At 49.0% G+C, this 24633-nt stretch overlaps 1 protein-coding gene across 5 annotated transcripts in view; it reads left to right on the forward strand.

Annotated features, from left to right (window-relative positions):
• The window catches only part of LOC105466097 (hexokinase 1), a 130971-nt gene that overhangs the window by 54652 nt on the left and 51686 nt on the right, over positions 1-24633 (forward strand). For all 5 annotated transcript variants that reach the window (XM_071069669.1, XM_071069670.1, XM_011715030.2 and 2 more), the window contains one exon: positions 17036-17198. In XM_071069669.1, coding sequence (XP_070925770.1) covers positions 17036-17198 — 163 coding nt within the window. The remainder of the gene's footprint in view (positions 1-17035; positions 17199-24633) is intronic.

Here is a 24633-nt window from a genome sequence, read left to right on the forward strand (position 1 = left end):
CCCATGGGAAGTATGTGCAGGTTGCCTTTGTTCCACACCAACCCTTGTTATGGTCAAACCTTTGCAAATTTGTAATAGATGAGTTTTAGTCTATTTCCTTCCTCAGTCATTTCCATTCACATCTCAGTATTTGAGCTGTGTTTAAAATTAGCCCATTTCCTGAGTTAACCTTATCAGAGTCCTTGCTTCAGAGTCCCATGGAGTGAAGTTGACAGCTCCATGGACTGCTGCTGCTGAGATATCTGTACTGGGGAGGGAAAGGCTTAGGATGGCTCTCCATCGCCCCTGGTGCTGTCGGGCGACTCCGTTAAACTTTTCTGGGAATTGAAACACACATTTGTGAGCTTTCACTTGCACACACTTCCTCTCTTCTGGGTGGATCCGACCTGGGTAGGGCAGGCTTATCTGTCGCCTAAACATGCCCAGCTCTGCTCAGAGAAAACTCAAGCCAGCGGCCTCTCAGACCGTCTTCCGTAAAAGGAGAGGGTGGCTGTACCCACGTGGCAGGGAAAACTGAACCGTGAAGTCCGCGGCTCAGCCGTTTGCACACAGAAGCTGAGCTGTCCCTGTGCGAGGCAGAAAATGTCGGCTCATGTTCATCTTGAGTCTGTGCCTGATTACAGGCTGCAGACTTGGAGACCTCAAGCGTGCCTTACAGGGAAGGGGACATTCGGTGCCTACTAGGCGCCCGGCTTTTCTTTTTCTTAACAGGGGTCTTATTGAATCATTTCTAGAACTCATATGAAACAAAGCCAACGTTCATTGTTGTATTCATTGCCATGTACTATGCTAAAGGCATCGTGAGCCTTTGCTTGGTTCATCCCCACAACGCCTTTGTGAGGTGGATGTGATTTCAGACCGTGAGGCCCTGATAGTGAACGATAGAGCCAGCATTCAGCCTCATCAAGGCTGATGGCAGAGCTCCTGCTTTAATTATTTTCTCAATTGAGTTATAATTCACCTACCATGAAACGTACCATTGTACAGTGTACAATTCAGTGGTTTCTAATACCTTTACAAGGTTGTCCAAGCATCACCACCGTCTAATTCCAGAATATTTTACCACCCTCTGAAAAAACTACCTGTTAGCAGTCACTTCCCATTTCTGCCTCCACCTAGCTTCTGGCAACCACTAATCTACCTTTTTTTTTTTTTTTTTTAATGGATTTGTCTCTTATGGACATTTCATATAAATGGAATAATATAAAATGTGGCCTTTTGTGTCTAGCCTCTTTTACTTAGCATAATGTCTTCAAGGTTCATCCATGTAGTAGCATGTGTCAGCACTTCATTCCTTTTTATTGCTGAATACTATTCCATTGTATTTTTCTACTACATTTTGTTTGTCCATTTGTCAGTTGACAGGCATTTGGACTGCTTCCACTCTTTTTGGCTATTATGAATAATGCTGCTCTGAACATTTGTGTGTGAATATTTTGTATAGACATGCTTGCTTGCTTTCTTCTTCTTTTTTTTTTTTCAGACGGAGTTTTGCTCTCTCGCCAGGCTGGAGTACAGTGGCGCAATCTTGGCTCCCTGCAACCTCCGCCTCCCGGGTTCAAGTGATTCTCCTGCCTCAGCCTCCCAAGTAGCTGGGACTATAGGCACATGCCACCATGCCCAGCTAATTTTTGTATTTTTAGTAGAGATGGAGTTTCACCATGTTGGCCAGGATGGTCTTGATCTCTTGACCTTATGATCCGCCCGTCTCAGCCTCCCAAAATGCTGGGATTACAGGCGTGAGCCACCGCGCCTGGCCAGACATGCTTTCGTGTCTCTTGGGTGTATATGTAGGAATGGAATTCCTTGGAGAGCCCCTGCTTTTAATCGATTTGAGGAGGAAGGCATTATCTCCATTCAGAAATGAGCAAACGAAGGCCCCCCAGGTGGTGAATTGACTTGCTGATGACCACACAACTCATGAATGACAGGCACAGGAACCCAGTACTGCTGGTCCCCTGAGTCAGAAATCCATGTTCTTTCCACCATTATACCCAACTCTCATTGTGCAGTTTAGGGAAACAGATCAAGGGGGGAAAGACTGGAGTGGGAGAGGGGTGGAATTGGCTTGGGATCCAGGTTCCCTGTCCCCTATTTCCTGCCCCTCCCCAGCACCAGCACGGTCTCTCCTGCCTGTGCCTGCTGCCCCACCCCCAGCCCCATTTGCTTAGTGTTGATGAGCCTCTTCCACTTGGGAAGGAAATGGATCCAGTAAGGTCATTAACAGTGAAATGTTAGGGATTTGCCCTGTTTTTCAAATCTCCCTTTTCATTTGTCTCCTTCCTCCCGTTCTTGTTTGCATTTAAAACAGGACCCCCAGGAGGGCAATGCTTAACCTGCATGAAAACTCCCTCAGTGCTCCTTGTGATGCCCACTCTTAGCCTCTGCCTGGGGGTACTGTAAGCAGCTGTCGATTCCATCGGTTGATTGACACATAGGGCTTGTCTTCAGCATGTTATTCACCCAGACCTCATGTCCCTGATGTCTCCTGGTGCCTTCTAGGACCCTGTCTGGGTGGGTGTGGTGAGTGAAGTAGGAGACCCAGGCTACTGCTGTGATAAAGACACTGCCTCACATTTACGAAGTTCAGTGTCATTTATAAAATACTTGATTTAATCAGATGCTTGCTTTAGCTGAATCCTTCCATCAAGCTTGGATGTAGGAATTTCTTCCTGCATCTTACATATGGGGCAGGTGAGGCCCAGGAAGTGGAATTCATGTGATCTTGGTGGCCAGAAAGCAGTACAGCTAGGATGGGGACACAGACCTCCCCAACGCCAGTGGGCAGTTGTTGCTGTGCCTGCAGACCCAGAACTGTGGTCCAGGGCTCCAGACTCCAAAGCCATTGATGGGGTTCAGGGCATACAATCCCCAAATAGTAATATGGCATTTGAGAAAACAGCAGAAGCAGGAAGGTCTTTCACCTTTCCCCTCCCTTCTTCCCTGATGCAGACTCATTCAAGAAGGTGTCTACCCTATACCCAGAAGAAAGGAACATCCTTATCTCTGGAGATACAGAGACACAGAGAAGAATCTGAACAAACAGGGCCTGCTAACTTCTCTTCAGTTTATCACTATTAGATCATATCCCCTTTCTCCAGTCACACTTCTTCATGACCATCCACTTCTTCATCAAACCTGACAGAGAGAAATATGCAGACTTACCTGTTTTTTTTTTTTCTTTCTTTCTTTCTTTCTTTTTTTTTTTTTTGAGACAGTTCTCGCTGTGTTGCCCAGGCCGGAGTGCAGTGGCGCAATCTCGGCTCACTGCAGCCTCCACCTTCCTGGTTCAAGCATTTCTCCCACCTCGGTCTCCCGAGTAGCTGGGATTACAGGCATGTGTCACCACACCTGGCTAATTTTTGTATTTTTGGTAGAGATGGGGTTTCACTATGTTGACTAGACTGGTCTCAAACTCCTGTCCTCAAGTGATCTGCCCACCTTGGCCTTCCAAAGTGCTGGGATCACAGGCATGAGCCACAACGCCTGGCGAGAGTTACCTGTTTCTTTGTACCTTCATTTCCTTTTGAAGGCTTCTGTGTCACCTAAAAACTTAGATTCATTTGTGTGCCTTGTTCTTGTTACTCTGTCTTTTGTTATAGGGGCCTCAGCCATAAACCTAAAATGGGAAGGAAGGATATTTCTTTTCGGCTACCACGTGTTCTACATTGCAGCGGCCTTCCTCATAGAAACCATCACCCAAGGCTCTGATAATGGAGATGTGTCAGAAATGCTAGGGCTGTGTGTCCAGAATAGTAGGCACCAGCCATAGGTGGCTGTTGAGCTCTTAAAATGTGGCAAGTCTGATTTGAGATGTGCTGTGGCATATAAACTCCATACAGGTTTTCAAAAATTTCATGTGACACAAAGAATATGAAATAGCCTGGTAATCGTTTTCAATTTTTTTTTTTTTTTTTTTTTGAGACAGAGTCTTGCTCTGTCACCAGGCTGGAGTGCAGTGGCACGATCTTGGCTCACTGCAACCTCCACCTCCCAGGTTCAAGTGATTCTCCTGCCTTAGCCTCCCAAGTAGCTGGGATTACAGGTGTGCACCACCACACTGAGCTAATTTTTTGTATTTTTGGTAGAGTCGGGGTTTCACCATGTTGGCCAGGCTGGTCTCGAACTCCTGACCTCAAGTGATCCACCTGCCTCGGTCTCCCAAAGTGCTGGGATTACAGGCGTGAGCCACCGCACCCGGCCAGTAGTTTTCTAGTATTGGCTGGGCATGGTGGCTCACACCTGTAATCTTGGCACTTTAGGAGGCTGAGGCCAGAGGATCACTTGAGCCCAGGAGCTTGAGATCAGCCTGGGCAATATAGCAGACCTCATCTCTACAAATAATTAACAACATTAGCTGGGCGTGGTGGCACACATCTGTGGTCCCAGCCACTTGGGAGTCTGAGGTGAGAGGATTGCTTGAGCCCAGGAGGTCAAGGCTGCAGTGAGCCCTGATTGACCCACTGCACTCCAGCCTAGGTGATGGAGCAAGACCCTGTCTCAAAAAAAAAATTTTTTTTTTTTTCTGATATTGATTAGATGTAGAAACAACATTTTGGATATACTGGGTTAAATAAAATACAGTATTTCACTTGGGAGGCTGAGGCAGAAGGACTGCTTTGATTGTTTGAGGCTGCAGTGAGCCCTGATTGCTCCACTGTACTCCATTCTGGGTGACAGAATGAGATTATAAAAAGAAAAAAATTAATTTCACCTGTTCTTTTTAAATGTGGCTACTAGAAAAGTTAACATTGTATATTTGGCTCATATTATCTTCCTGTTGGACAGTGCTCTGCTAGGTGGTGAATTCCATGGCTTAGGAGTTTGCACTCTGCATTTAAAGCAGTGGGTTCCTGTGGATCCTTGGACCTTGGTTTCCTCCTCTGTAAGCTGCAGTTTCCTTATCTGGAATCCATGATCTTGAAACTACCCATCCAGCTTGAGTAGTATTGTGAGGTGACCATCAAGCTCTCTAGACCTCATTTTCTTTCTTTCTTTCTTTCTTTCTTTTTTTTTTGAGACAGTCTTGCTCTGTCACACAGGCTGAAGTGCACTGGCACAATCTTGACTCACCGCAACCTCTGCTTCCCTGGTTCAGGCGATTCTCATGCCTCAGCCTCTCTAGTAGCTAGGATTACAGGAGCGCTGCACCACACCCAGCTAATTTTTTTATAGTTTTAGTAGAGAGACGGTTTTGCCATGTTGGCCAGACTGATCTTGAACTGGCCAAGTGATCCACCCACCTCAGCCTCTCAAAGTGCTGGGATTACAGGTGTGAGCCACTGTACCCGGCCTCGCCTCTGTTTCATCTGTCAGATGAGGTAAATGATACCTGCCCTGTTCTCTGCCCCCACTTTTCAAATTAGAGAATGGACAAGGAAATACTTGGAAAGTGTACAGAACTGTACAAATGTCAGGTGTTATCATTGTTACTCACCCAGCTTACAGCTGTAGACACCTTGAGTAGCCAGGTGGAGGATGGCAGCTTCCTGGCTAACAGGGTAGGCAGACAACAGGGCCCTGAGCCTGGGCAGGGGTCCCGAGTGCCATTCTGCCTTTGCCTTGGATTGTGTGGGAGCTCCTGGGCCATCTGCGTGTCTATGTGCCCTGGCCAAATGGACAGATTAAAATGACACCATGGGTTGCTGAAACGCCATGTTCTGAGGACTCTAAAGTGTCACGGAGCTCCTGTGTATAGTATGTGAGGCCAGAAGGCAGTTTTCATGATTGCTGTTTTACTGATGGAAATACACAAGAGATCGAAGTGACTTGCTCAAGGTCATAGAGGGAGGCAGTGCCCTTGGCCGAGGCCTGAGGTCTTTCGATTTCTAGCTCAGTCCAGTCCCACCACTGCAGTATCTCCAAGCCACGGCGTTGGGGTTTGGTTGTCTGGCAGTGAAAGTAAACCTGTCTGCACTCAGATCCTTTTCTCCCTGTTGTCGGGAGGTGCTGGGACAGTGGGAATTGTGAGACTGGAGGTCCAGAAGCTGGCTGTTTGCTAAGCCATCCACCAGGAGGCTGAGAAGTAAGCCTGTTGTGCCTGCCCTGCCACATTCCAGGGCCGTTCTGTTCCCCCCCGGAGGGAATGGGGGCCTGCTTTATTTTTAGCTAGTTTAGTGTGACAGCCTTGTTGTCTTTCTGGGCGAGGACTTGGCCACTTTCACGAGTCAGGAAGCTCCTTTTAGAACCTCCAGGCCCTACTCAGGTTCTCCTAGGAAGAGGAGGCCAAGGGAAGGGGTGCTGAAGTTGGAGTGCTGCTCTGCTTGCTGAGTGGCCTGGGGCATTTGGCTAACTTCACAGCCCTAGGTTCCACCTACCTCATGTGGGGTTCATAATAGCTTCCTTACACATTGTGCAGATTTGGATAGAGGAGGTTAAAGCACCCAGCATGGACCCTGTCCACATTCATATTGCTAGAACCTCAGTTTCTTCATCAAGAATGGGGATCCCGGCTGGGCGCAGTGGCTAACGCCTGTTATCCCAACACTTAGGGAGGCTGAGGCGGGCGGATCACAAGGTCAAGAGATCAAGATCATCCTGGCCAACATAGTGACACCCTGTCTCTACTTAAAATACAAAAATTAGCTGGGTGTGGTGGCGTGCGCCTGTAGTCCCAGCTACTCAGGAGGTTGAGAATCGCTTGAACCCAGGAGGCGGAGCTTGCAGTGAGCTGAGATTGGGCCACTGCACTCCAGCCTGGTGACGGAGCGAGACTCTGTCTCAAAAAAGAAAAAATGGGGATCCCATTTTCCTCATGATTTGTTGTACGTAAACAGAGTTCATTGAAACAGAACCAACAGTTTACACATGCTGAGAGACACTATGAACCTGAGAGAAGAGACCGGGCAAGGCTGTGTCCCCAGGATGAGGTTTTTGAGTGCCTGAGGGATGGTTTTGGCTTTGGTGATGATCTCACACAGACCTGTCACTGAGGAGCCCTGCAGTGGAATTGATTATCCCAGACACAGTTCCTCTGGTAGCTTGCAGGTGACTCAGCTTGAATAAGGGAGTGGGAATTCTGATTATCTTTCAGCCCCTCTGTTCCTCTGGGCCCCAGCCATGCAGTGGTGAAGTGGTGAGGGGAAAGCAGGGGTTAGAAGTGCTTGGAACTCTACCTTAGAGGAAAGCCTGAAGTGAGAGGCCGCTGCCGGGGAAGAAGGGCTGGGCCATTTGGGGAAGTCTCGGGGCCTTATCTGAGCCAGCAAACCCTCTGAGACCTCCCTAGGCTAGTGTCACTGGAGGCCTCCCGCCCAGCACAGGAGCCACCCAGCCTGGCCCAGGAGCCACCACGCGGTGCCTCCTAGAGCTCCTGGGCACACAAAGAGCCCAGAGGGCATGGCTCCTGTACCTCTGGCACTCACGGTCTAGCTGGTGGCGTGGACCATGCATGTGTCCCTGCAACGCCCAGGAAAGATACACAACACGAAGTGTCTCCCGGGCAGGTCGACTCCTACATAGTGAACACCTAAGGCCGAGGGGATGCTGAGGAGAGGAGTGGACGGTGTGGGATGGGGTAGATCATGGCAAGTGCTCCTGACAAGGTGAGTTGGGAGGTGAGCTTTGGGAGGAAGAAGGAACTGGGGTTGGAGAGGCCCAGGAGGCAGACTGGACAGGGCTCTGCAAGGAAGGACCTTTGAGGTGATGAGCCACTGTCAGGGTGCTGGGTGTTAGTGGTTGCTTTAGGGACCCCACTAGATCAGGGCTGCCTCCCCTCGTGGCCAACTCCCTCCCTGCTCAGAGACCGGCTGCCAAGCACAGAACAGAAACTAGGTTCCCGGCCGCCACCCGCAGTACTGAGGTGGGGCTGGGCCGCCGCAGAAACCATGTGCGGGCAGGAAGAGGAGTCTGGGGCTGCTGGGTGGGCACAGACCATGGTGTGGGCCCAGGGTCTCAGCTTGCTATGGCTGTTGAACTTCCTTCCCAGACTGTGTGAAAGGGGAAGGAGCAGATCGGACAGCTTGTTGTGGCTCTGATCCCAGCTGGAGGGGAGAAGTGGCCTCCTGGAGGTCACACTGGAGTGGCGTGCTTTCTGTAAGGCCGGATAGCCATGCTGTTCTGGAGTGGCTGGAGCTGTGGTGGTGATACCCCCTATAGTATCGCATCTCCCTCTCCAGGAAGCTCCTGACCCTGGCTCTCCCTGGACTGAGAGGATAGAGCACAGGACCAGGAATCAGGGAGCTTGCGGTCCACACGAATCTCTGCAAGTATGTCACTCTGGCCAGTTGAGGAACCTCCTGGCCCCTCATTCTTGCCCAGGGCATTGGAAGTGATGGTACCTGTTCTGCTTCTGCAGACAGGATGCTGTAAGGACCAACAGGTAAAAGCACTGTGCAAAGTAGAGAGGCCTTTATAGGTCAAAGTCATAGGAACACACCCACGTGACAGATGGGAAGACTGAGGTGCCCATAGGATGGCAGAGCCAGAAGTCAAATGCAGGTGTCTACATGGCCCCGACTGTGCCCTGTCATTGGACCGGGAGGGGTCCTGAGGAAGTCTTTAGTACCGCTCTGCTAGTTTGAGTCTTAGAGAGTGTCTGCAGGCAATAGAAGCAGGAAGTTGGTTTTTAAAGAAAAAGTGTTTATAATATAATTCCATTTTTGTAAAACAAAAAGAACCATCCATCTCTGTATGTATGAGTGTTTGTTTAGGGAGGAAGACAGTCCTAGTACATAAAACTCCATTAGCAGGGATATCTCTGGGGACACTGGGGAAAGAATTAATAATTTTTACTTTTATGCATTTATATGATGTTGGAATATATTTTACAATAAGTATATATTACTGTTACTGCTTTTTTTTTTTTTGAGATGGAGTTTTGCTCTTGTTGCCTAGGTGCAGTGGCGCGATCTTGGCTCACTGCAACCTCCGCCTCCTGGGTTCAAGCGATTCTCTTGCCTCAGCCTCCAAGTAGCTGGGGTTACAGGCGCCCGCCACCATGCCCGGCTAATTTTGTATTTTTAGTAGAGACGGGGTTTCTCCATGTTGATCAGGCTGGTCTTGAACTTCTGATCTCAGGTGATCACCCGCCTTGGTCTCCCAAAGTGCAGGGATTACAGGCATGAGCCACTGCGCCTGGCCTGTTATTGTGTCTTTAAAAAAAAATGAAACAGTGCAAATGTTTCAGAGCAGTTTTGTCAGAGTTTTTCATTTGCCATTTTTTCAGGCATATTGCCTCCCAGCTTTAGTTTTCTACTAATGGGTCAATAGCATTTGTGGTAGATGCATTTTTTTTTTTTTTTTTTGGAGACGAAGTCTCGCCTTGTTGCCCAGGCTGAAGTGCAGTGGCGCAATCTCAGCTCACTGCAACCTTTGCCTCTGGAGTTCAAGTGATTCTCCTGCCTCAGCTTCCGGAGTAGCTGGGATTACAGGCATCTGCCACCACGCTCAGCTAATTTTTTTTGTATTTTTAGTAGAGTTGGGTTTCACCATGTTGGCCAGGCTGGTCTTGAACTCCTGACCTCTCAGGTGATCCACCCGCCTCAGCCTCCCAAAGTGCTGGGATTACGAGCGTGAGCCACCGTGCCCGGCCAGTAGATGCATTTTTCAGGCATTGAGATGAAAGGAGTTAGGGGTACAGGAAATGACACTTGATGCTTACTTTGTTTCTGGCACATTAAAATCCTCCCCATAACCCTCTGAAGTGGAGGATTTATTATCTCCATCTTAAAGTGAGACTCAGAATGCTGGGCGCGGTGGCTCACACCTGTAATCCCAGCACTTTGGAGGCCGAGGCGAGCAGATCATGAGGTCAGGGATCAAGACCATCCTGGCTAACATGGTGAAACCCCGTCTCTATTAAAAATACAAAAAATATTAGCCAAGCGTGGTGGCAGGCGCCTGTAGTCCCAGCTACTCGGGAGGCTGAGGCAGGAGAATGGTGTGAACCCGGGAGGTGGAGCTTGCAGTGAGCCGAGAGAGCACCACCGCACTCCAGCCTGGGCGACTGAGCCAGACTCCGTCACAAAAAAAAAAAAAAAAAAAAAAGTGAGACTAAGTGAGACTCAGAGAGATTAAGTAACTTGTCCAAAGTAACACAGCTAGTAAATAGGATTTGAACCCAGCTGTCTGTCCACAGCCCTGTGTTCTTTCTACCACGTGAGGAAAATGGAAATGCTTAAGGTGAAGCCCCAAGTGGGAGGTTGTGAGCCCTGGAATCTAGACCCAGCTGCCATTTATAAACTCCTCAACTTAGCTTGAATCATGGGTCTGTTTCCTCTCCTAGATAATGGAGATAATGATGTCTTTCCTGCCTACTTCACTGGGCTGTAGTGACAGGAGAAAGGGAACTAGCATTAAAGCACCTGCTTCCTGCCTGGCACTTAGCATCCACAAGCTCATTTCACTTCTTTCTACACAGTTTAAATGGGATAATGTATGTGAAGGTTCTGTGTCTGAAGGGCCAGTGCACATGTGAGCCATTGCTAATCATGATGTTAACAAGCACCCAGGGCTCATTCTCTCTGAGTCAGTGTCCTTAGCAAAGGGAAGTGAATTCTGATGTTGAAATCTCTGTCCTCCCCTAAGCTAACATCTTTCTTAACCCTTCAGGGTGCATGCCATGATTTCTTTTTGTAAGTGGAGCGCCTCTCTTGGAAAGTTCATTTTTTTTTTTTTTTTTTTGAGACGGAGTCTCGCTCTGTCGCCCAAGCTGGAGTGCAGTGGCGCGATCCTGGCTCACTGCAAGCTCCGCCTCCTGGGTTCACGCCATTCTCCTGCCTCAGCCTCCCGAGTAGCTGGAACTACAGGCGCCCGCCACCGCGCCCAGCTCATTTTTTGTATTTTTTTAGTAGAGACGGGGTTTCACCATGGTCTCGATCTCCTGACCTTGTGATCCGCCCGCCTCGGCCTCCCAAAGTGCTGGGATTACAGGCGTGAGCCACCGCGCCCGGCCGGAAAGTTCATTTTAAAGGCCTGTGTCAGCAGCTTCAGTCACGCCTGCTGTTCTGCATCATTCTCGATCCTCGCAGGAGGGTGGATGAGAGAGGGAGTGAAATTTTCCATGGCTTTGCCCCCTTCCACGGAGTGGGGTGAAAATGGCTGGGATGGTTACCAGTGGTTACTGGTGGCCCCTGCCACGACTGGCCTGTTCACTTGGGCATGCCCAGTCTTGAGTTTGTTTTTTGTGCATGTTCTGTTGGGAGCAGGAGCTGGGGCTGGGGTCGGGCACAGAAATGTGTGTGAGTTGAGTGCAGTGCCAGGCCATTGAGTTCTTTCCTTGGCTGGAGGGCTTTGAGCCAGGGAAGCTTGGCGAGGCTGTGTGCTCTCTGCTGATGACATGTCCTCCTGCTCTGCGGGGGTCCAACTTTGGGAGCCGCTGAGAGCTTCAAGGCCCGCTGGGTCCACAAGAAGGAGAATCCAGGACCAGTGTCTGGACAGTGTTTGAGCAGGAGCACCCGCCCTGTGCAGCCAGCCTGGCTACCCTGATAGGAAGGGCTCTTCCCTCTGGGCAGTGGTGGAGAGGCCCTGGAGGCTGGATGCGGGTTCTCGGCAGCCTCAGGCAAGAGTCTGAGGGACCCCACTGGGTGTCTGATGTCTGGTCTCTGGGACCAGGTGCCTTCCCATTTCCATCCCAGCCTGACCAGAATCCCACGCACTCATGTCAGGCACCATGTTTGGGAGTGAGCATTTGAGGGCCTGGGTTCCTGTCATGACTCCTGGGAACCTCTGTCTTCTGACAGACATCCATAGACCCAGGCTTGTAGTGGAAGCAGCAGGAAGAGGTGCTGTGCGGTGTCCTCCCCATCCCCCAAACGGAGGGTGGGTGTTCTTCTGGCACTGACGTTTGACCGGAGCAGTAAAGCAGTGGTGATTTGGAGGCAGCACCTAAGAGAAGGGGACAGGATTATAGAGATGTGTGTGTGTGTGTGTGTGTATGTGTGTGTGAGTATGCGTATGAGTACGTGTGTGTATGTGAGTGTGTGTGAGAGTGTGTGTGTGAGAGTGTGTGTGTAGAGAGAGGGAAGAGGGGAAAAGGAAGGAGGAGAGAAAAGATCTGGAGATGCTGTGGGGAGGAGGACAGAAATAGAAAAGTTGAAAGGCCACAGACTTTGGCCAAGTCCCCAAAGAGCAAGAGTCAGCCTTTCTTCCTGGGTTTCTGGCAGAGATCTGGAGCAAATGGGCAGGAGTGATTTCTCCGATGCCCGTTCTTCCTCCCTCTCTTCTTCTACCCACTGCCCATTCCCAGACTCTTTCCGACGGAGACAGGAGTGGTCCAGTGGAGTGCCAGGAGGGGCTAGTCTGAACGAGGAAGATACGTTTTGCTCAGTGAGGTGCTGGGTTCTCTGGGCCCCTGGAAGTTTTCTGCAGGTGTCTCTTGACATGTGCTTTTCTCCAGTGCCTCCAGGCCACCTAAAGGCCCACAGTCCAGAGGGGCATGTCTGCTGAGTCCTGCACCAGGTGCCTGCCTGACTGGGCAGTGTGCCAGGTACCAGGGAGCTGACTTCTCCCTTGGCAGCCCAGCCCCAGGCCTAGGGTCTTTGCTGGTTCAGTGGCCCCTTCTGATCTCCTGAGGACCAGTGGAAAGAAAGGGCTTCCCTTCACTGTCCTCATTCATGTAAGATCCAGGAGGCCCCGGTTTCAGTTCCAGCCTTGCCTCAACTGTACCCCCCTTTTGGCCCCAGTATTCATGTCTCTTCTGAGAGGGGTTGTACCCCATGATGACTCATGAACCTGAACGAAAGGAGGAAAACCCTCCCTCCATAGCAGCTTGAGGACGAGGCCGTCCTCTGTGTCTGCAGCCTGCTTTTTGATTTGAGCTTCTAAGCTTTGTTTGGGTTCAGCTTGATTGTCCTGAAACGTTGGGGTTTTTGGATCAGTGTCTGTGTGCTGAGCTGCACCTGGAGTTAGAAGGCAGGATAGCTGTGGAGTTATGGAGAGCTGCCTTTTCAAGAAGCTTCTGCTTGTCCAGCTGGAAAACCCCAACAGCTCTACTAGGATCTGCCTTCTGCAGAGCAGGGGACCAGCCTTCCTTAAGGGGCAGGGATGATTGTATGGAGGAGCCTTAGACTTGCAGGTATAAAACGTCACTCCCCCAGCTGTGTGCTTTGAACTAATCACTTAGCTTCTTGGACCCTCAGTTTCTGTGTCTGTAAAATGGGGATTAAGAACATCTCCCTGACAGTTTTGAAGGTTAAATGACATACTGGATCTTGATACACTGATATACTGTAAACCACAAGAGAATTATATAGTATTATTCCAGGACCCAGCATTTTTTGAATTCCTTCTTTGTGTCGAGCAACTGGGTGAGTTCCAAAGGTCTATTTAATATGTTTTCTTTCCCTGGGGAACTCACACAGTATCATAGGAGATGGACAACTCCTATGTGGATAATCATGATGTGTGGGGAGTGTGGTCGTTGGGGCATGTCCAAAATGCTGGAGTAGCAATGTGCCTTTTTAAAAATTAAAATTAAAAAATTTTTTTGAGACGGAGTCTTGCTGCCTTGCCCAGGCTGGAGTGCAATGGCGCGATCTTGTCTCACTGCAATCTCCTCCACCTCCTGGGTTCGAGCTATTCTCCTATCTCAGTCTCCTGAGTAGCTGGGATTACAGGCCTGCCCCACCATGCCCAGCTAATTTTTGTATTTTTGGTAGAGACCGGGTTTTACCACGTTGGCCAGGCTGGTCTTGAACTCCTGACCTCAAGTAATCCACTCGCCTCGGCCTCTCAAAGTTCTGGGGTTACAGGCGTTAGCCACTGCTCCCGGCCTAAAATTAAAATTAAAAAATATTTTAGAGGTGCGATCTCACTATGTTGCTCAGGCTGGTCTTGATCTTTTGGATCTAAGCAATCCTCCTGCCTCGGCCTCCCAAAGTGCCAGGATACAGGCGTGAGCCACTGTGCCAGCTAGAAATGTGGCTTTTATTGTATGATCTTGCACTTGCTCCCCCATTCTCCACACAGCAGACACACAACTCTCATCATAGTTGTAATCAGTAAAGCTGTCCCAAGGCTCACTGTGCTGTGGGATCCCGCTTGTATTTGTTTATGTGGCTCATCAGGCCCTGTGTGGTTGAGCTCTGGCCAGTCTTCCCAGGCACACCGTCTGCTCATTCATCACAAAACCACCCTCCCTCCCCTTTGGCCTTCACACATGCCCTTGCTTGTGCCTGGGAATGCTCTCCAACTTCGCCTCTCCAGGAAGCCGTCTCTTCCATGCTTGCACCATGGCTGTCTCTCCCCGCAGACCCAGGGCACTATGATGGCAAGGACTGCTGATGAATGCCACCAACCAGAGTAGGGCATGGCTTGTCTCTCCTCCCAAGGGCCATGTTTCTGGCCATTTTCTTTTTCCTTTAAAACATATATATATATGTTTTTTAAATATATATATGTTTTTTATATATATAAAGAGCCTTCTGTGTGCAAGGCTCCATATATATATGTGTGTGTGTGTATATATATATATATTTTTTTTTTGATACTGGATCTCACTTTGTCACCCAAGCTGGGGTGCAGTGGCATGATCATAGCGCCCTGCAACCTCTGCTTCCCCAGCTCAAGCAATCCTCCTGCCTCAGTCTCCTGAGTAGCTGGGACTACAGGGGCGTATCACCACACCTGGCTAATTTTTGTATTTTGTTAGTGATGAGATTTCGCCGTGTTGCCCAGGCTAGTCTCGAACTCCTGGCCTCAAGCAATCTGCCTGCCTTAGCCTCCCAAAGTGTTGGGATTACAGGCGTGAGCCACTGCTCCTGGCCAATTGTTAATTTTTTTTTTTTTTTAGAGACAGTCTCACTCTGTCACTTAGGCTGGAGTGCAGTGGTGCAATCATGGCTCAGTGCAGCCTCAACCTCTTGGGCCCAAGTGATCCTCTTGCCTCAGCCTGTAGCTGAGACTACAGGTGTGCATCACCACGCTGGGCTAATTTTTATTTTTTGTAGAGACGGGGTTGTTGCCCAGGCTAGTCTCAAACTCCTGGGCTCAAATGATCCTCCTGCCTTGGCCCTGCAAAGTTCTGGGATTACAGGTGTCAGCCTCCATGTCCGGCCTCTTCTGGCAATTTCTATTCTGGCTCTTGGTGGTTTCTGATTGCCCGTCTTTGAGCTGCTTTATTGTAAAGGGAAAAAGGTGGTAGGGCTAGTGGTTAGGAGTTGGGGCAAGGATCATCCTTGGGTGCAGAGAGTGTTGGCAGACACTTTGGGAGGCCTAGATGGGTGGATCACTTCAGGTCAGGAGTTTGAGACCAGCCTGACCAACATGGTGAAACCCTGTCTCTACTAAAAATACAAAAATTAGCACGCCTGTAATCCCAGCCACTCAGGAGGCTGAGGCAGGAGAATCACTTGAACCCGGGAGGTGGAGGTTACAGTGAGCCAAGATTGCGCCACTGCATTCCAGCCTGGGTGACAGAGAGAGACTATGTCAAAAAAAAACAACAAAAAAACCCCCGAAAAACAAACAAACAAACAAAACACCACTGTTAAGGTATTTTCAGCCTTGTGGGGCTGTAAATCTGTCTCCCTATCCACTGGGAGCCTTCTGTGTGCAAGGCTCCATGTGAGGCACTGGGGAGGTCAAGGTGACACGCATGGAAAGCAGAGATCCAGGCCAGACCCTGCCTCCGGGTCAGTGCTGAAAGAGGGGTGATATCCAGCGTGAGGGACTTGGACATCTTCAGGAGGAAGTGACAGTTGATTTGAACTTTGAAGGTTAGGTGAGCTGGGAAGAAAAGGAAGGGCATTTCAGGTAGAGGTGACAGCAGAAGGAGGAGAGCCTGGAGCACCTACCAGGAATGGTAGACGTGGTTTGGCCGGAGTTCAGAGAGCACAGAGCCACACCTGCAGAGGGTAGGTGCCTTGGCATTGAGGAGGCATTGCCAGGCTTTGGGCAGAGGCATGACTTGATTAGACTGTACTTTAAGAGGCTAATGCTACAGTGTGTAGAAGATGGGTTGGAAGGGAGAGACTGAAGACAAACTGTTACAGTGGATGATCATCAGCAATCCAGGCACACAGAGCAGCAGAAAGAGTGGATGGTGAAACACAAGGACCTTCCTTGGTGAACTCCACAGGGACAGTGCCATCAGGACAGGTGTCTAGCCCAATGCTAGGCACCTAGCTGGTGCCCAGTGAATACTTTTTGGGAGAATAAATGCGAAGATACCATGAAGGATGAACAACTAGTGATAGCCAGTGACAACCCAGGGTGCCTGAGGTTAGGAGCTGGGCAGCTTGAGGAGAACGGGGAACCCAGGAAGAGGAACAGGTTGGGTCAGGCCTGGTGAAGGATGGGAGTAGCCTGACTCGGAGGTACAGGGCCCATGGCCTGGCTCACAGGCCTAGCACATGTGTATGGGAGCCCAGGGCTGTCTCCATACATTGAGGTTGGACTTAAGGTTTCTGCACTCTGGGCCTGCCACCATGTGTTCTCAGAAGAGTCCTAGCCCTTTGGCCGCCATTTCTACCTTTCTAGAAGTCTTGCCCATGGATACCTACCAGTACTACTGTCTCATATTAATAATAATAACTGATGTTTATTGAGCACTTACGGTGTTCCAAGTTCTTCTTACTCATTTGAACTTATCCTATATGTTAGGTCCTATCTATCATCTCAGTTTTTCAGTTGAGGAAACTGAAATTCACACAGCTATTAAGCTGTGGGGCTAGCATTGAACCTAGTTGGCTGGCTCCAGAGCCCTTGTTCGTAGCCTCTCTGTCATTCCCATCCCAGCGAGAGTGAGCCAGCCAGTTCTCATTGAGGGAAGGAGGCTTGAGGTGTTCCTGATACTGGAGGAAACCTGCCTCCATCAAGTACTTGGGGGTTGAAGAGCAGCTTCCATGTCATATTTGAGGTTTGGAAAGGATCTTAGAGATATTGGGTTCATTTTACAGGCCAGGAACTAGGGCTCAGAGCATTTGCAAACCTGCTCTAGGTGACATGGTTGATGGCAGTTGAATGACCTTCCACCATGCAATGTGCCAGCGTGCGTGTTCCTGTGCCTGTGGGAGCTGGCCGTCTCAGTGGGTGGGTGCCTCACCCTGCCCTGTCCTCCCCCTCGACCTCACTCTCCTTCCTTCTCATTCTCCTCCAGATTGACAAGTATCTCTATGCCATGCGGCTGTCCGATGAAACTCTCATAGATATCATGACTCGCTTCAAGAAGGAAATGAAGAATGGCCTCTCCCGGGATTTTAATCCAACAGCCACAGTCAAGATGTTGCCAACATTCGTAAGATCCATTCCCGATGGCTCTGGTAAGTCTCTCACCCAGAGATTGAACCCTGAGGGCTAAATGTTCTGTGAAATCTTCCTTCGAACTTCATTTGTTCATACATTTGCTCATTCATTCATTCACCATTCCATCAGTCTGCTCTCCCATCCATCCACCCATCCATCCATCCATCCACCCATCCATCCATCCATCCAATATGTGTCTACTGAGTATCTACCATATGCCAGGCACTGGGGATACCATGGTTGGACAAGGCTGACCTGCTCTCATTGACTTTACTGTCTAGTGGCTTGTGATACTTTAGAAAGTGTAGTGTTTATGGGTCTTGCAGATGCTGTGTGGGTTGCTCTTATGTCTTCAGAACATGAAGAACTCCAGAACAAATGAAGGGTTCATTTTAGGGAAATCTCTCCATCAGGGAATCAAAGCTTTCCTCTCTTCTTACCCCAGATAATAGCAATGGACAGGTGGGTCTCAGACTTAGAGGCAGGGATTCCAGTCCCTCTTTGGACAGATTTCACAGATACAGAATTGAGGCAGCCCCCAAAACAAAGAAATACAAAGGGGAGGTAGAATTGAAAGAAAAATTTTATCCTTTCATTCTGCATCCTGTGGCTCATAGCCTGCAGTGGGGTGCTGGGGTAGGGCTCCCTGAAGATTGTCCGTTTCTCCTCCCCAGAGGAGTGGCATCAGCCACTGCACCTGGCTGAGTGGAGACTGGGAGGCTGCAGTCTGGCCTATTCAGTGGAAGCTGTTCTCCCTGGTGGACCTGCAGTTACTAGTTTGTGGAGGTGAATGCTGTGCTTGCTCCAGCGTGGCGCCCTCACAGGAATCCCGTTAGCTGTGTTCTGTGCTCTAGGGTGGGGCTTACCTGCTCTAGGCAGCAGAGGGAGGGAGAGCAGGAGGAAGTCAGTTTGTGAGTACACGCCCAATGAGTACAGCCTTCACACACCCCAGAGATTTCTTCCCCGCCCTGGAGGCTCTTATTTAAACAAGTGATTTGGGGCCTCTTGTATGCAGCCTGCAAAATGGACGCCAGGAAGCTGCAGCTGTTGCAGCTGACGTTCTTGAAAGATGGGCAAGTGGGAGTAGACTGGTTGCAGCAGGAAAAGACCTCTGCTGTCTGCCTGCAGTCATCCTGAATGAGATTTGGGCACTGATAAAGAGGCTGTGCTGTTCACTGTGGCCGTGGGTGGGGTCTACTTCATGCTCACATATTAGCATGTGTATCTCTGATGTAAGCCTACTCCACCTCCACCCTTTTGTTTAGATGTTGATTACTAGCACCTACTTTTAGCTTTTTAAGAACTACTGAAGAGATTCTGGTCATCAGAGTAAATAGACTGTGGTCTACCCTGGGTGTATTCTCTTGTCTCTGGCCGGAGAAGAAAGAACTTTATATATAGTTCACTCTTGCTTTTTCTCAGACATGGATGTCACCTATAGCCAGGAGCATTGGAACCTTTCCAGGATGAGGAGAGCTCTGTGGCAGAGGCATGACTCCAACTGCTTCCAGCTGAGAGAAGAGGAAAATGGGGGGGGAGGGGAGGGGTATGGGCAGCGCCCAGGAGAGCACCTGCTTTGGCTTTGCTTGGGAGAGCTCAGAAGGATATCTGATCCCTGGGAGGCACCTGGCCCTGCATGACTGGCTCAGAGCAGACACAGGGGAGGAGACGCTTCGCCTCCTTCCCATTGAGCCCTGCTCTCAAGCCAGGTGACCTATGTCAGCAGGGGTGCTCTCCCTCTCTCCTTCGCAAACTGTTTCCAGGATTGAGGGTCTCAAAGTGTGATCCAAGTGCAATAGAAATCCAGCCGTTTGCCATATTGGCTACTCCTCCAAATAAGGCTCAGAACTCATACTCATTTGTGAAATTTATTTTTCACCCCCTTTTAGAGATTCATATAAATGGCACCCTCCATTCCAAATATTTATGGGTGGATTCAGTTCATGTGCCCCAGAGCCCACACTTCGCTTGGAATGGTTCCTACAGCCCCGCAAAGACGTAGCTGTTGATGCTAAGGACTTGGATCCTCGACCCCCAGTCCACTCCCTGCCCCTTCGTGTCCTGCCGGGCTTCCGGGCTTCCGGGCTTCCGGGCTTCCGTCTTCACCTCCCCCTCCCTCTGGGCTCCTTTATCATCCAAGAATCAGGAGATCCCTGGAGTAATCAGAATTTGGGCCCTCCTAATAGTAAATCCATAGTGCTGTTCCCTTTTCGAAATGTTAATCACTGCTTCAACTGTAGTAATTAGTGACAGAATTAGTGGCAATCCCAAACCTCGGAGGGATAAATTGGTGCTCACCGTGGTGGAGAAATGCCTAAGTGCTGATGTGATTTCCAAGGCAGAGCGAGGAAACAAGCTTTCCTTTCTCACTGACCTCGACCCTGGTCGACTAGACACAGAGTTTTGGAACTCAGCTGACTTTCCAGAAGCATTTCTGAAGACATATCTGATACATACATTCTGAGACCTATCAGCCCATTTTTAATTAGTTTTTTTCTCTTTTGGACATTTTTTTATGGCCAGGTGAGTTTTTTTGTTTTTGATATTTTGTAGAGATAGGGTTTTGCCATGTTGCCCAGACTGGTCTCGAACTCCTAGGCTCAGGCGATCCTCCCACCTCCCAAAGTGCTGGGATTACAGGCATGAACCACTACACCTGGCTTGTTTTTATTTTTATTTTTCAGTTGCTCTTCAGTTATCTGTACATCATTAAAAATCCCCAGAAACCTAAAGTGGCTTTTCGCTGCTGCATATCATTTCTGAGGTAGTGGATGAATGAATAATAAAGAAGGAAACTATTGAAGCCTTTTAACACTGGTGATTTGGCTAAATAGAATTCCCTCTTCAAAGCTACTGTAGGGAGCAAGGGAAAACATCCCCTTTGCCCTCTGAATGTTGGCTGAAAAATCAGCTCACAAAAGGCAGATTAATAGGAGAAAGGGCATGCACATTTGTTAACATGCATGTGGGAGAATCACAGACTGATTACCCAAGTATCCTGGTGGGGCCCAGATACTTACATTTCCTCTTTCTTGCTGTGTTGCCCAGGCTGGAGTGCAGTGGCACGATCTCGGCTCACTACAAGCTCTGCCTCCCAGGTTCAAGTGATCCTCCTGCCTCAGTCCTCCTAAGTAGCTGGGATTATAGGCACCTGCCACCATGCCCGGCTAATTTTTGTATTTTTAGTAGAGATGGGGTTTTGCCATGTTGGCCAGGCTGGTCTCGAACTCCTGACCTCAGGTAATCCACCTGCCTCAGCCTCCCAAAATACTGGGATTACAAGTGTGAGCCACCGTGACCAGTCACGTTTTCTCTTTTCAGAGGGGAGGCAGGAGACAGGGAACAGTAAATGATTACTAGGGAGAATAAAGGCATCAGGGAACAGAGATTAACCAGTACCGGTTCTCTTTGGAATTGAATAAGAGACAGATTTTTTTTTCTTTTTTTGAGACGGAGTCTCGCTCTGTCGCCCAGGCTGCAGTGTAGTGGCATGATCTCGGCTCACTGCACCCTCCGCCTCCTGGGTTCAAACAATTCTCCTGCTTCAACTTCCTAAGTAGCTGGGATTACAGGCACGCACCACCACGCCAGGCTAATTTTTGTATTTTTAGTAGAGACGAGGTTTCACCATATTGGTCAGGCTGGTCTCAAACTCCTGACCTTGTGATCTGCCCGTCTTGGCCCCTTAAAGTGCTGGGATTACAGGCGTGAGCCACCACGCCTGGTTTAGGAACAGACATCTTTAAAAACGTCCATTCAGGTGTGGTCAGATACTTCAGTTTTCTTTTCTGCAATAGATAATGAGATAACAGGGAGGATAAGGATAAAGTTCTCCCTGGAGGGTCTGTGTGGTCTTTATGTAGATAGGAGACAAGCATTTTCCAGCATCTGTTCATCTTTAAGGGCCCTTAGTTCAAAATATTTATTATACGAGGGAGCCATATTTTGGGGTGAAATATTGGTTTCCCTCACTACCCAGTCTCTTGGGAATTGCTTTCCCTCTGTGCCCAGCCTCCCGCATTCGCGAAGTGTCCTGTTTTTCTCCTTTTCTCATTTATACCTAAGGATATTGTAAGCACTAATTAGAAAGCTTTTGGAGGCTAAATAGGAATCGATATTTCTTGGTTTTGGCTTCATTGTTCCTAGCACAGTCTTTACCCAAAAGAGAAGTTTTTATCCAAAGGAGAAGTAAAAAAAAAATATTTTCTGGAAGCTTGGATGTGCCATTATCTTTTTTCATGCAAAACAGAGCCATTTACAGTGTAGTCACGGTTATTTTGGGACCCTAAATATTCATACTACTGTTTTCCAGTCAATGGAAGGAAAATATTTACCTTCTCTTCTTGCAGCATTTGGGTGGTCTCAGTTTTCTTATATGGAAAGATTGCTGGGTTATCTCAAATGTTCTCTCCATCTGTGAAACCTCCTGAGTGTCTCGTGTTCTTGTCAGGTTTTTGAAGATGATGTGGAGTTCCCATCATGCAGCTGGATTGTAGATGGGCAGGAATGCCTGTGTATCTCATGTACAGAATTAATTCATTGAGGCTGGGCACGGTGGCTCATGCCTGTAATCCCAGCACTTCGGGAGGCTGAGGCAGGCGGATCACCTGAGGTCAGGAGTTTGAGACTGGCCTGGCCAATATGGCAAAGCCCTGTCTCTACTAAAAATACAAAAATTAGCTGGGCGTGGTGGCCGGTGCCTGTAATCCCAGCTACCAGGGAGGCTGAGGCACGTGAATCACTTGAACCTGGGAGGCGGAGTTGCAGTGAGCCAGAGCCGAGATCATGCCACTGCACTCCAGCCTGGGCAACAGAGACTCTGTCTCAAAAAAAAAAAAAAAAAAAAAAAAAAAAGATCAATTCATTGAGCTGGACTCAGGCAGGCATTTCCTGCAGGCAGAGTTTTTGCTTGCCCTGTATTCCAGCACAGGCTGGTACTTGAGACACATCTGTCCTGTGTTTGTTTTCCATTATTTGCTGGTAATAATGGCTGTCATTAGAAAGTGGAGAATTGCCAGTAGCCCTTCGGATGTTTTGTTTAATGACCGTTCTCTGGAGCGGTTCTCCAGGCTTCAGTGGAAATGGGAAATGTGAGGAAAGGTCACAAGTAGGAGGCCCCAGTAGCAGGAAGGAAGGTTTGAGACCAAAGATTGAAAGAGGAAGTTGGGAGAACACCTATTACTGCAGAAAGAGGCTGAGCTTATAGCCAAAGAGAAAGGGAAATAAAAACCTAGAACACTGAATCAGTCTCTGGGTGTGCCACTCCCAAACTGTGTGAACTTGGAGAAGCCATTTAACTTCCAAGCCTCCATTTCCTCATGTGTAAAATGGCCACGGTAATCCCTGCCCCACCTGCCTCACCAGGCTATCATCAGGATCAAATGAGAGTCTTTGGAAACTGCAAACCACCATGAGTTACGGTGGGTCATCATCATCCTCATCCGTCTTATGATATAATAACTGGCTTTGTAAGAATTCCTTGGAAAAATCTTTCCCAACCAATGGAGCCAGTCCAAGGACCCCACCCAGCAGGCCTGAATGTGTAAGCCGAGCCCCTGCAGGAAGGATGCAGAGTTTTTCAGGATTCGCTGGCATCTCTGTGATGTTACAGGGGAAGGAGGCAGAGAAAAGGGGCAAGCCAAGGCAGGCTGTCTCACCCCCACCCCTGAGCTAGCCACACAAAATGTGGGGGAGACGACGGCAGGCTGCAGCTCCAGTCCCTCAGCAAGGTGGTGACTGGACACGACAGCTCTGAATCAGGGAGCCAACCCGAGGAAAAAGGGACTGATAGGGCCCTTTTGTTATGGAGGGCACGTGGGTATTTGGGGGATTCATTTCCTGACAAAGAATATTGAACTTGGAAACCTTCTGGTTGTAGCTGAAAGAAATCTAACTCAAATTTGTTTAAGAAAAAAAGAGAATTCTAGTTTCCTCTAACTGGGAAGTCTCACTGTGAGTTGACTTCTGTATCTAGGGATTCATCTGTCTCTTACTAGTTCAGTCAGCTCCTTTCCTGTGTGTTGGCTTCCTTCATAGGCCATCTCTCCTCTTACAGGGGTGGGGCTGACCCCTGCAGTCCTAGGCTGAGCCCTCCCCTTATAGCCAGCAATCTCTGTGCAAAGAGCAGGCCTTGCTCCCTGTGGGACCTGGGATGGTCTTGGAGAGGGCTGTGATTGACTGACTTGGGTTATGTGCCCATGCTGAACCAATCATGATGGACAAGATGGGTGACTTGGGACACCCCTGGAGCCCATGCCTGGATCACACATTGGTACCCCTGGAGCTAGAGTGGGGATTCAGCCCTACTTCCAACCTCATAGGCGAAAAATGGAAGAGTAGTTTTCTAAAGAGATGCTAGACATCCAGAAAAGTTTATCAGTTATCCATCATTCCTCAGTGTCTTTTGCCCAACAGGGTATAGGACCAGCACTTTGGGAGGCCAAGGTTGGCGGATCACGAGGTCAAGAGATCGAGACCATCCTGGCCAAAATGGTGAAACCCCGTCTCTACTAAAAATTACAAAAATTAGCTGGGCGTGGTGGCACACGCCTGTAGACCCAGTTACTCGGGAGGCTGAGGCAGGAGAATGGCTTGAACCCGGGAGGTGGAGGTCGCAGTGAACCAAGATTGCATAACTGCATTCCAGCCCGGGCAACAGTGTGAGACTCTGTCTCAAAAAAGCAAACAAATAAAAACATGAAATAAATAAATGTTTAGGTGAATATTAAAACAGCAAATTAAGTAAAATATTAAAATAAAAAGTACTGATCATTTCATCTCAGTGTAGTATTTGCTTTTGTGCCCCTTTTTCCTCTATGCACAAGTAATTTATAGTTGTTTATCAGACTGAGTTTTCACTGTCTTCATTAAAGAATGAAGCAAAATAAAACCAAAGCGGGCCAGGCGCAGTGGCTCACGCCTGTAATCCCAACACTTTGGGAGGCCAAGGTGGGCAGATCACGAGGTCAGGAGATCTAGACTATCATGGCTAACATGGTGAAACCCCATCTCTACTAGAGACAAAAACAACAACAACAACAACAAAAAACCCCAAAAAATTAGCCGGGCATGGTGGCTGGCGCCTGTAGTCCCAGCTACTCGGGAGGCCGAGGCAGGAGAATGGCGTGAACCCAGGAGGCGGAGCTTGCAGTGAGCCGAGATTATGACCACTGCACTCCAGCCTAGGTGACAGAGCGAGACTTCGTCTCAAAATAAATAAAAAATAAATAAATAAATAAATAAAAGAAACCAAAGCTAGGCCAGGCACAGTGGTTCACACCTGTAATCCCAGCACTTTGTGGGGCCAAGGCGGGTGGATCACCTGAGGTCAGGAGTTCGAGACCAGCCTGGCCAACGTGGCGAAACCTCGTCTCTACTAAAAATACAAAAATGAGCTGGACGTGGTGATGGGCCCCTGTAATCCCAGCTTCTCGGGAGGCTGAGGCAGGAGAA

This window comes from Macaca nemestrina, chromosome 9, assembly GCF_043159975.1.
Source record: "Macaca nemestrina isolate mMacNem1 chromosome 9, mMacNem.hap1, whole genome shotgun sequence".
In the NCBI taxonomy this organism is placed as follows: domain Eukaryota; kingdom Metazoa; phylum Chordata; class Mammalia; order Primates; family Cercopithecidae; genus Macaca; species Macaca nemestrina.